The sequence below is a fragment of the Eschrichtius robustus genome, chromosome 13 (assembly GCF_028021215.1).
Source record: "Eschrichtius robustus isolate mEscRob2 chromosome 13, mEscRob2.pri, whole genome shotgun sequence".
NCBI lineage: Eukaryota > Metazoa > Chordata > Mammalia > Artiodactyla > Eschrichtiidae > Eschrichtius > Eschrichtius robustus.
This window is the reverse complement of record NC_090836.1, coordinates 53,727,283-53,739,774: the sequence shown is the minus strand read 5'-3', so window position 1 is coordinate 53,739,774 and position 12,492 is coordinate 53,727,283. Positions and strand designations below refer to the sequence as shown.

The 12,492-nt window shown below is 36.2% G+C and overlaps 1 protein-coding gene across 1 annotated transcript in view; it reads right to left on the bottom strand.

Moving 5' to 3' along the window:
- Positions 1-7,196: 7,196 nt before the first annotated feature.
- The window catches only part of TBK1 (TANK binding kinase 1), a 39,392-nt gene continuing 34,096 nt past the window's right edge, over positions 7,197-12,492 (bottom strand). The window contains exons 18-21 of the mRNA XM_068561039.1: positions 12,286-12,382; positions 11,780-11,886; positions 11,483-11,554; positions 7,197-7,891 (exon numbers count right to left, since the gene is read on the bottom strand). Of these exons, the coding sequence (XP_068417140.1) occupies positions 7,840-7,891; positions 11,483-11,554; positions 11,780-11,886; positions 12,286-12,382 (328 nt within the window). The 3' untranslated portion in view covers positions 7,197-7,839. The remainder of the gene's footprint in view (positions 7,892-11,482; positions 11,555-11,779; positions 11,887-12,285; positions 12,383-12,492) is intronic.

Here is a 12,492-nt window from a genome sequence, read left to right as displayed (position 1 = left end):
TTCACTTCATTAGTGGTATTAAAATATCAATCACTGGTCTTGTCTTGAGACCATTTAAGTTTTCAAGTGGGATTTACTGGGATAGAGGTACTTAGGGAACACTTGGCACATTTCTGTGGCAACCTTAGATGACTGTAGGATACTGATGAATGACAGAAAGTTTAATTCCGAAGAGGTGACCTGATGTTGAGCTATCTTTTGTAGGTGGCCGCAATCCATCAATCTACACAGAAGGTTGGAGCAAGGGTCTCCAGGGATTAGCAGATTTCTAAAAGTAAATTCATTCTTTTATCTCATTCAACTCAAATCCAATACGGCTGTTCTCATAAATCAATTCAGTAAGACAAATAGTTACTAACTGCCCACTATACACAACACTGTTATTAAATATTGGAGAAAGAATAAAAGATAGTTCTTGCTCTTGAGGAGCTATAATTCTGTAAGTCATGTATTTTAATAATCTCATTAGAATGGGGTATTCTAATTCTCATTAGAATATCTCAACAAAAGACTTTACTTCATCAGACGGTAAGTAAAAAGACTGTAGGAAACAGGCTCCAAACTAGTAAGAATACTAGCAAGCATTGCTTTGGAAAAATAAATGACCAGACTTTCTAGGTACAGATTATCCACCAATGAAGGCTATCTGTAAAATATAGTAGACCCCTTTGTCAGGGAGCAGAGGGGAGATATGTTCCAAGACCCCCAATGGATGCCTGAAACCACAGATAGCATGGAATGCTATGTTTTTTCCTATATGTACACACATATGATAAAGTTTAATTTATAAATTAGACATAGTAAGAGGTTAACAATAACTAATAATAAAATAGAACAATTATAATATACTGTAATCAAAATTATGTGAATGGGGTCTCTCTCAAAATATCTTACTGTGCAAATTCTTTTTTTTATAAATTTATTTATTTATTTATCTTGGGCTGCGTCGGGTCTTTGCTGCTGCGTGTGGGCTTCTCATTGTGGTGGCTTATCTTGTAGTAGAGCACAGGCTCTAGGTGCACGGGCTTCAGTAGTTGCGGCGCGTGGGCTTAGCTGCTCCGCGGCATGTGGGATCTTCCTGGACCAGGGATCGAACCCGTGTCCCCTGCATTGGCAGGCGGATTCTTAACCACTGTACCACCAGCGTAGCCCCTTACTGTACAAATTTAATACCTTTTTTTTCTTAACTAGGCACTTATACACTGTGGCTGTAACTTTCGCAGTTTGAGGTGTGACAGCAAAACTAGCATAAATTTATTTTTCCTTCTTCACAATTTCATGGATAGAAGATTTGTTCTTACTGTAGATCTTAGTAACCTCGGCATATGATATTTGTTTTCTTATTGAGAACTTTCACTTTTCACTTAAAGGAAGCACTTTACAGCTTCTCCTTGGCATATTCGAATTGTCAGCATCACTATTCTTGCACTTTGGGGCTGTTATTAAGTAAAATAAGAGTGACTTGAACACAAACACTGTGATACTGTGATAGTTGATCTGATAACGCAGATGGCTACTGAGTGACTAACAGGTGGGATACACCTGACAAAGGAACGATTCACATCCCTGGTGGAAGGAGCGGGACACTGCAACATTTCATCATGCTACTCAGAATGGTGCACAATTTAAAACTTATGGATTGTTGGTTTCTGGGATGTTCCATTTAATATTTTTTGACTGAGGTTGACTGCGGGTAACTGAAACCACAGAAAGCGAAACTGAGGATATGGCGGTGGGGGGGAACTACTGAGTTCAGTGAGGGTTTATATATTCACATCCTCTGATGTTTACAAACCGCAGCACTGTGGAGTGGTAAAAATAGCACTGGACAAATAATCAGATGATTCACGATAAAGTTCTAGTTCTTCCCATGTAATAGTGTTGGAAGTTAAGATATTTAACCTTTTGGGGGCAGTTTACTCATCTTTAAAATGAAGGGATCAGAGAAGATGATCTTTCTAAGTTCCCTTGAAGCTCTAACATCCCAAATTATGCTATTCCATATCTGAGGGATCACACACACATACACACAACCCCGAGGGAGTTTTAAACTATTAAGTTAGATAATACATATTTTGATAGTGAAAAAGAAATGAAAGAAAATATCAGTTTAAGGAAAAAGAGATGATTGAAATTTACTAGGCCCTACATTTTGTAAAGTTTTTAATCAGATACCTTCCTTGGTGAACACAGATCACAGTCATTTCTGTGCTAATTAAAGGAGGCTCTGGTGCTGGGTCATCTATCAAATCATCAGATTATGTTTGATTATCCATCAGACAAGGGGTAAATGTTAAGCACTTACATAAGATGCAGAGCTACATGGGTATCAAAAAGCCATAACTATAATTTTAAGTCAGTTGCAAGATGAAACTTGTGAGGGAAGAGAAGGTGCTTACCTTGGTCCAAGGTGGCGTGTCCAGCCCTCCTCCCACGTGCAGAGTAGGAAGGTGAGAGCTGGGCTCTGCAGAAGGTGCATCAGGTACCTTCTTCCCTCAACCTCCTCTCCCCTGACCCTCTCACATTCCAGCCAGGCAGGACTGGACAGAAATGCAGAGCTTTACGCAGCAGCATATTTAAGGTGCTTTAAAATCTTACATTAATACTTGACTAAAATATGCCGTAGAGACTGACCCAAGGAAATATGAGGTCCATTAACATTTTTAGTTTTCTAGGAAAAGGAGGGGAATGCACTTGATTAGTTTATTCTTTTTTGTTTATTCTAAGGTATTTTAATTCCACAAGCAAATTGAGATTCATTGAAAATAAGAGCTATTTTTTAATTTGCTTTTTAAAGCTAAACATTCTCCATTTCTCTCTAGAAAACTTCTCCGAACCCAAATGCTTAAAAAGCATAAATTGGATTATAAAATGTTCATGGCTTTTAATATCTCACCTTCAAATTGCTTTCTCTTAATTTTCTCTCAGAAAACCATGTTAAATAACACGTTTTAAAGGCTTTAAGAGCTTTATTTCCCCCACCCCCTACTTGAGGGAGGCTCCATTTTAGTAACAAAAAAATGCATTTCAAATGAAGCATTAGCCTCAGATAGCTTACCTCCACCTTGGCTCCAGAGCAACTTGGATTTCCGATTCTTCGAGCAGGTCAGTGACTTGGGGAACCAGTAAAAGAGCCGGGCTATTCTTCTGAATGTCTTGTTAAAGTCACTTCTTATGGCCATAGCTAGAACTGTTAAGTGTTCCAGAACAACACTCCACAGATAGCACGGATGGGGAAAACACAGTAATGCCCACATATGACACTTTAGCTGTGAACTCTCTTTCAGCCAATATGTCTGGGGACCACCTGTTAGCCCTAAATCCCCTTCCCCTGTCATTCCTTTGGTGTCCTTAGCCCTCATAACTAGAAACTGTATTAATAGATGTTCTTTCTAAAGAAAGAGTTTTAAGCTTCAGAAACTCTAACCTAAGGCAACACTTGATAATTTTTAAGTACAGACCCCACCCCTGCCCCACCTCCTCTACAAAAATACAATTACTTTCACACAGGAGCAAAGTAACCAGTATCCACTAACTCAGCATCCAACAGAATTGTCAATGGCAATTCGTAGGACTTGCTGGTGATTAACACACTACCTCCTAAAGCCATAGCCTTGATCCCATTTGTTTTGTACATCTTTTACTGGAAAAATGATATGTATTTTAAACCTTGTCAGGAATCTATCCCAGAAAAAAAGAATATGACTGATTCTTACAAGTCAAGAAGTGTATAAAAGAAAAAGATTTTTTCCAGGATAGTTTTGGTTTTTGACCCTTTGAACATTTCTCCAGACCCTTCTTTAACTTTAGTGTGTGATTTCAGCGGACACCAGCATTTGGCTGCCTGCTCTGCCAGTGGGACTGGGGTTCCCATCATCACCCCTGGAACTACATCTAACAACTGGTCTTTGTGCATTCTGTTTACGTCAAAAGAAATAAACTTACTCAGAGACTAGTCCTTACAAGAGCCTGATGTAATAGTTGGACAGTGCTTTTTTATATGACACACTAAATTCCTGGAGCTGATTTATACACACACACACACACAAAAGGATATTATCATATTACCAGTTTCCGTTTCCAGGTCAGATGTTTTTGATTTCTATTCCATTTTCATGAGTTCTTAGAAATATGCCTAGGAGTCTGCTTGTAAGTGACAAGTGGGGAGAAAGTTCAACTAAAACAATAGTGTAAGACTTTCTGATACTTTCATCTTCCAAAAAATAGGATGTGGGCTGGTGGATGCTGCCCAAAACAATAGCATTACGATTTCTTTATGTTTTCCTTTCAACAGTGTCTGTCTCAGTTTTGAAAGTTTGAGTAACTATAAATTTTTTGCAGCACCTCCTCAAAGACAAAGCACAATGCGAAAAATGCCCTTCTGAGTGGACTGAAGTCAGAGATAAAAGCTCTGGTTGTGGCTGTGATTCTGAAGGGACAATAAAGTTTAGACATTTCAGTCAAGATTGCTTATTCCTACTGATAGTCCCTTTCTTAATTCCAAACAACAAACCTCTTACTTTTAGCACAGAACACCACAAAAAGCAAACTTCATTGCTTAAAAATATAACAGAAAAACAAACTAAAACACGTTCTGGATAACTTTTTTTTTTTTTGGATAACTTATTGATGCAGGTATTATATTTTTAAAGAGATATTTTGAGGAAAAGATCTTTTTTTTTTAATAGAGACTTTTTTGTTTTGTTTTTGTTTATTTAGTTGCACCAGGTCTTAGTTGTGGCAGGCGGCCTCCTTAGTTGTGGCTCCAGGGCTCCTTAGTTGTGGCTTGCCAGCTCCTTAGTTGTGGCATGCATGTGGGATCTAGTTTCCTGACCAGGGATCGAACCCAGGCCCCCTGCATTGGGAGCGTAGAGTCTTATGCACTGCACCACCAGGGAAGTCCCTGAGGAAAAGATCTTTACATCTAAGAAGAGACACTCTGCTTCGACACAGTGTAACGAGGTCTATAAGCCACTTACACAGTATTTATTAATTTCCAAAATAATCAAAATGGGACATTTAGAAGATGTGATGGGATTATTTTCCACATTTCTTCCCTAACCTCTCCTCTAATTCCTTTTTTATTTACTCGAAGATATCCCTTTTTTTCACATAATTTACGTTCACTTATTTCATTTTTGATTATTCCTTCCGCTGTTAGACCTATAATCTCTTTTTTACATTAAGAGTTAAATCCTACCTCACACCTGTCAGAATGGCTAACATCAAAAAGAACACAAATAACAAATGTTGGTGAGGATGCAGAGAAAAGGGAACCCTTGTACACTGTTGGTGGGAGTGTGAGTTGATGCAGCCACTTTGGAAAACTAAAAACAGAACTAAAAGTAGAACTACCATATGACCCAGCAACCCACTCCTGGGTATATATCTGAAAAAAACGAAAACACTAATTTGAAAAGATACATGCACCCCAATGCTCAAACCAGCATTATTTACAATTGCCAAGATACAGAAGCAACCTAAGTGTCAACTGACAGATGAATGGATAAAGAAGATATGGTATATATACATAATGGAATAGTACTCGACCATAAAAAAAACACGAAATTTTACCATTTGCAACAATGTGGATGGACTTAGAGGGTATCATGTTAACTGAAAGAAGTCAGACAGAGAAAGACAAATACAGTATGACATCACTTTTATGTGGAATCTAAAAAATACAACAAATTAGTAAATACAGTAAAAAAGAAACAGACTCACAGAAAGAACAAACTAGTGGTTACCAGTGGGGAAAGGGAAGCAGGGAGGGGCAAGATAGGGGTGGGGGATTAAGAGGCATAAACTACTATGTATAAAATAAGCTACAAGGATATATTGTATAACACAAGGAATATACAGTATTTTATAACAACTGTAAATGGAGTATAACCTTTAAAAATTGTGAATCACTATATTGTACACCTGTAACATATATTTTGCATCAACTTTATATCAATTAAAAAAGAAGAGACAGTATCAAAAAAAAATGAGTTAAATCCATTAACTCTTCTACTTGTTACATATAATATTTTTAATCCCTGTCTTTTGGAAATATATCCCAATACTGAAAAAAAAAAAGCTAGTAAACTAGAGATGCAACTTATTTTAAAGCTAATTTCACTTACATAGTAACTCTGAAAATTTGGTTAGCAGACCAACGTCACCATGTATTTACTGACATAAGGTGTTTTGAATGAGGATGCATTCTTGAGGGTAAAATATTGAAAGCAAGAGTGCTTGATTTACATGTTGCTGTAATGGGGAATACAACAGTTAGTCTTAATTAATACTAGTGTGGAACAGAACTGTTCTTACCAGTATAACTTACACATATACAATCCCCACAGCAAGCGTTTGTTTATTGGTGTTCTTTTCTAGAGGTGCTTAAATAAAAATGAAATTTGCAAATATATTAACTGATCACATAATTTAAGTAAAATTTTACCTAGTGTTCAGTGATATAAATATTTAAACTACACAATTAGACACTGATGTTAGATGGTCAAATAGAAAATTAAAAGGGATTAAATACCCCCTTGCCCCATACACTCTCAGACTAAACAGTTTTTGACAGGGGATAACTGTATTTATAAAAGTAATGTCATTGACCCATACATTTATTTTTATAATGTATACATGTGACACTTAAAATTCCCTACTACAATGATGCATCAATTTGAGATTTCAAATAACATCCTAATCCGTTTTCAGTTTTCCAATGTTCATGACAGCCAAATTTATTTACTACTTAGGACATGATCTCTTTATGATATTACAGGTCGTACATGATCATACTTCAGTCATCTAAGAAGTCAGAAAGCAAAACTAAAACCAAATCCTTCTTGGGCAAAATAATTTCTCACTGAGCACAATCCTTTAGTCTAGAACTCTTGTGTACATTTTTCAAAGAGAAGGCTCCTTTTGGATTTGTATAGCATACATTTATGAATTTATGAAAGAACTACGAAACTTGGAATCAGTGGGTTTATAAGAGTCACAAAATTGCCCCTCGTGTAATTTCTGAGGATAATTTACCATTACCACCCATATTATTTTTCAAAAGATAACTTTTGTTTCTCAAACTGCTGTACACAGAAAAATACAAACTCTTCACATTACAATTGAGAAATTTATTGATACTTCTTCATGAAGTAGTAAGCAGAATTAAAGTAAAGAAGAAATATACAGCTTAAAACAGTTGAAATGATCCTAAAATTTTTATGACAATTATACATTTATGGCCAAAATAAAAATGAACAGTTTTTAATAATTAAATCACTTAAAAAATTTTGCTCAATAATTTACCTGAAATTAAACAGATACAAGGATAACTGGGATAATGCCACTTTATCCTTCTCAAAAAAACTGTGATCCTAGTAAAACAGTGGTTCGGTTCTGCTCCCCACTCACAAAAGCTACCTCTCCATTCTATCACTTATAAACGTGTTAACAATCAACCTTTACTGATTTGTAAGGACACCAATTTTGGTTCCACTTAAAAATGTTTCCAGTAGGCAGTCAGAGATATATGACTTAGCTGGCCTTACTCAGAAGAGTCGAGGATCAGTAAGTATCTCAACGTATCGGTCATGGCTTTCTTCTCAGTGCTCACTGAGGTCAAATGTCCTCATATAATTATAAATGTTAAAAAGTAAAATTACATCTTAGCAGCCAAAAATTTATATATTTTTATGTATTTACAGTATTGTACATATTTACATGACCACATCAAATAGTGAAATGTAGAAACAAGAGACCACCTACAGAGGCATTCGTTTAATGCCCCAACATTATTGTCTTGTGCAAACTGAAACTTGCCTCAAACTTCTTATAAAGCTATAGACAGTCAACATTGCGAAGGCCACCATCCATGGTTAAAGAGCCAAACCTAAAACACAAAAGAAAAAAGGCAATCTCAAAAGATTCATTTATTTGGCCTCCAACATTTTAAAGAAGAATATAAAATACTTTTCAGATGAATAAACTATTATTTTTAAAGAGTTAACCAACTATAATTTGCTCTATTTCTTACTGAAACACAGTGCCACTATCATAAATATGTGAAAAAATACAACTCAGTGGCTTGGGAAGACTTCTTAAGAGAAAATGGGGGAGTAATGTAATCTAGAAAGTGTTAGAAAGAGCTGGATAATTTATTTTGGTGGGGTGGGATTTATAAGGAAAGATGTGGAGTTGGGAGTCAGGGACAGTAAGGAATGGAATCTTGCTAAAACAGAATGTTACTTGGAGGAATAGTGGAAAATAAAGTTGGGTGATTAGGCTGGGGCCAGACTATTATATTCTTTTAATTCAAGTATGAATTTAGACTTGACTTTTTAGGTAACAGGAATTTAGAAATTTTTGAGCCAAGGGAGTGGTATGATTAGATCAGTATTTGGGAATATTACTTTGGCTGTAAAACCCATGACAGATGGGAAGAGCTGGTTAGGGAAATAGGTAGTAGATTATTATCATGGCTCACAAGGTAGGGGGAAAGGAGATCTAAATGAGGTTGATGAGGGGGAACACAGAAACGTTTGACGGAAGATTACCAAACTTGATGAAAGGGAGTAAAGAAGAGTGAGTGTCTAAAATAATTTATGGGGACTTCCCTGGTGGCACAGTGGTTAAGAATCTGTCTGCCAACGCAGGGGTTTGATCCCTGGTCTGGGAAGATCCCACATGCCGCAGAGCAACTAAGCCCATGCGCCACAACTACTGAGCTTGCGCTCTAAAGCCCGCGAGCCACAACTACAGAGCCCGCATGCCTAGAGCCTGTGCTCTGCAACAAGAGAAGCCACGGCAATGAGAAGCCCGTGCACCGCAACGAAGAGTAGCCCCCACTCGCCGCAACTAGATGAAGCCCATGCAGCAATGAAGACCCAACGCAGCCAAAAATAAATAAATAAAATAAATAAATTCATTAAAAAAATAAATAATAAAATAAAATAATTTATGTTCATGGTAGCAGGAGAAAGGGGAAGAAGATGAGGAAATTACAGGGGAGACTGAGTTGGGAAGGATGATGTTAAGTGATTTTAGATACAAAAAAATCTGAAGTGATAGATATCCATATGGAGACAGTGTACAAGACCTGGCTTCTATTACTAGTTCTGGCACAAATCCTTAAGTGGTCATTTAACATTTAAGTTATGATTCTGCCATGTCTGATTACCCATGTATTGTCAAGCCTGCAAGTAAAACAAGACTTACTGGACATGCTTTGGCAAGTGGGGATTTTATTCCACAAAACATGTGATTCAATATAAAATTTTGTTAAAACATATTTTAATAGTCTTTTCTACTTGCTAATCTTTAGCCTTTCAGAATAAATTTAGGATTTAGCTAAAGTTGTGAAGAAACTATAAGTTGCATAAATTTATAAAAAGTTATAAAGAGTTAGATAATTACTATGTAGATACTATAAACCAATAGGAAACCAATAGAAAACCAATAGGAAAAAGACTTTAAAACCTAATAGGCAATTCACAGAAAAAAAAATTGAATAAACATATAAAAAGATGTTTGACATCACTATTAACCAAAGATATCCAAATTAAAACAAGATGTTGGTTTCTACTAAACAAGCTGGCAAACATCTAAAAAACTGATAACATTCAGTGTTGACAATGGGACTGTAACAAGCCTTTTAGAGAACAAACTAACAACGCCTATCAAAATTCAAATGTACAGGGTCTTCCCTGGTGCCGCAGTGGTTAAGAATCCACCTGCCAATGCAGGGAACACGGGTTTGAGCCCTGGTCTGGGAAGATCCCACATGCTGCAGAGCAACTAAGTCCGTGCACCACAACTACTGAGCCTGCATGCCACAACTACTGAAGCCCACGTGCCTAGAGCCCGTGCTCCAAAGAGAAGCCACTGTAATAAGAAGGCTGCGCACCACAATGAAGAGTAGCCCCCACCCACTGAAACTAGAGAAAGCCCACGCGCAGCAACAAAGACCCAATGCAGCCATAAATAAATAAATAAATAAATAAATAAATCTATATATAAAAAAAAATTCAAATGTGCATACCCTTTGACCCAACAACTCCACATCTAGAAACATCAAGAAGTCAACCTTTCAAAAATTCTTACACAAGCACATGAAGGTATATATACAAGTGTGTTCACTGAAGCATGTTTTGTAATTGTGAAAAATCAGAAACAACTTAAATGCCCAACAAATAGGGATGCACCAAATAGATATGGTAGATCCATACACTAGGATATCAGGCAGCTGTTGAAAATGAGAAAAATAGAGCTATATGTATGGATATGAAAAAGTACCCTTGATATACAGCCTTAAGTGAAAAAAGTAAGACTAAACCAGTATGAACAGAATGATTCCATTCTTATAAAACACACATGCACAACAAACTATTAATAGTGATTACTTCTGTGGGAGTGGGGAGGTATGAGAAAGGGGAGGTGGGGTCTTTTATTTCAATTTTTACAATTATATATTGTTTAAACATTTTTTTACCAATTCATTAAATTCATTTTAAAAAATCGATAATGCTATAGAAGCGTCTGATAACTTTCTGCATGTAGCTCAAATATCATTTGATTTCCTGGTATTTAATCTTTCCAAGCCTTATGAACATGTTTGGTCTTTTATTTGAGAGAACAGGGCTAGTGGGGAGATAGGAGGCTGGGTTCCAGCTCCAGCTCATCTTTTCAGGTATGAATGTCAACACCTGTGGAACATGGACAAAGACTATCTGCTGTGCCCTGGAATGCAAGGCTGGAATACACGCTTAGTGAGGCCATGCAGCCTGAAAGTGCCCTTCAAGGGTACAAAACACCACATAAATGTGAAATCCTTGCATTAATATCTTGCGGGTGAGAGGACCTGTGGAGAAGCACCTAAGGGCTGGAAAGAGAAGGGTTCTATTCATGAGCCAAATAGGACTTAACTTCTCTGAGGAACCCGGACAAGGAAACAGCCACCAAAGCGGCTTTATTGGCTCTGTACATTTTCCAACTCTCTTTCTCCTTGATCTATTAGGATTCTGGAGATAAGCAGACACTCAGCTCCTCAAAGAACTCCATGAACAGATGGTGCTCACATGCAAGGAGGGGTTCAGAGGGCTCTGTGAGTTACACAGCACTGATCAGAGTGCTGGCACCTCCTAAGCAACTCTGAATCCAGAACTGAAAATGATAATTCTAATGAGAAAATGTTTTGAAAAATGTGCAAAAGATTTTCGTTTTCACAGACTGATTCAAAGAATTCTATTAACCAGTGCTTCTATAAAATGGAATCAATCACAGTTGACTTGTCTTTATCAAAACAACCCCAAACACATTAAAAGGCACCATGAAATTCAAAAAACCTAAGGGTTCTGACTTAATATTCCTTTCCCACTGCTTAACCTATTGATACAGGAAGACAGACAGATACAAGTATAGATGTATGTTTATGTACTCAATTGCATATATAATCACAGGGCAGAATGATCTTTGTATTACTCACCTTTCTAAAATATGATTATTTTCAGCAAGTTCTTTAACTACCCCTTCCATTTCTTCCTTTAATTTCTTCATACTATATTCAAAATAAAGATAAAAGTACCTGTGCTCAAAAAAAGTATGCAAGTTTTACAGTTATATTTATAGTATGTTTAGTTCTCTAGATTGATCTAAGTCATTAAATAATATTAGCAAATGTATTCATAACAAATATACAACATTTCAAAATAAAAGAGCAAGATCACAAAATGAAATAAAAACAAATGGAAACACTACAGTTACCAAATAATAAATTTCTTACCCAAGAGTCATTTCCACTAATGTGTTAGAACATGGATAAATTGGGGTCATGGTATGTTTGATTCCACTGGAGGCTGCAAACATTTTCTGTGGCAAAGTTTCTTGTAACTAGAACATCAAAAACAAACAAACAAAAAAACCATATCAATCACAGGACAGAATACTTACTACAGATCTTAGATCAAATGTTACAGGTTTTAATAAGCCCTTTATAGCTTTAAGTTTTAATTTCAAAACCATCAATGATATAATACTTAAAACTCTTTAAGAAAAACTTTGCATATAGATGATTTTAAAAAATGGTCTATCAGATGTTTTTCACTGTAAAACTTCTTAAAACTTGGCTCAAAATACATACCACAAGTGGGCAAGCAGAGCTGGATATAGGCATATTATACCCTATTTCTCTCTTCTCAAACATTATCAGATATAAACTTAGAAGAATTTTATTTTAATTTTTCCTAGTAGGAAAAAGCCTTTTTTTTCTAGATAATTTTGAAGCTATACCTCATTAGTATAGTCTTGATACTTTGATACTTCTTCTTCAATATCAAAACACTGATTAGTTAGGGATAATAACTGTTTCCTAAGATGAAGCATCTTTCTGAAAACCAAAAAGAACCAATTAATAAGCAGTCTAATGAAATATTATTTTTACTTAAAATATATAATATACATTAAATTATATATTGTGCAGACAACCACTAATCACCC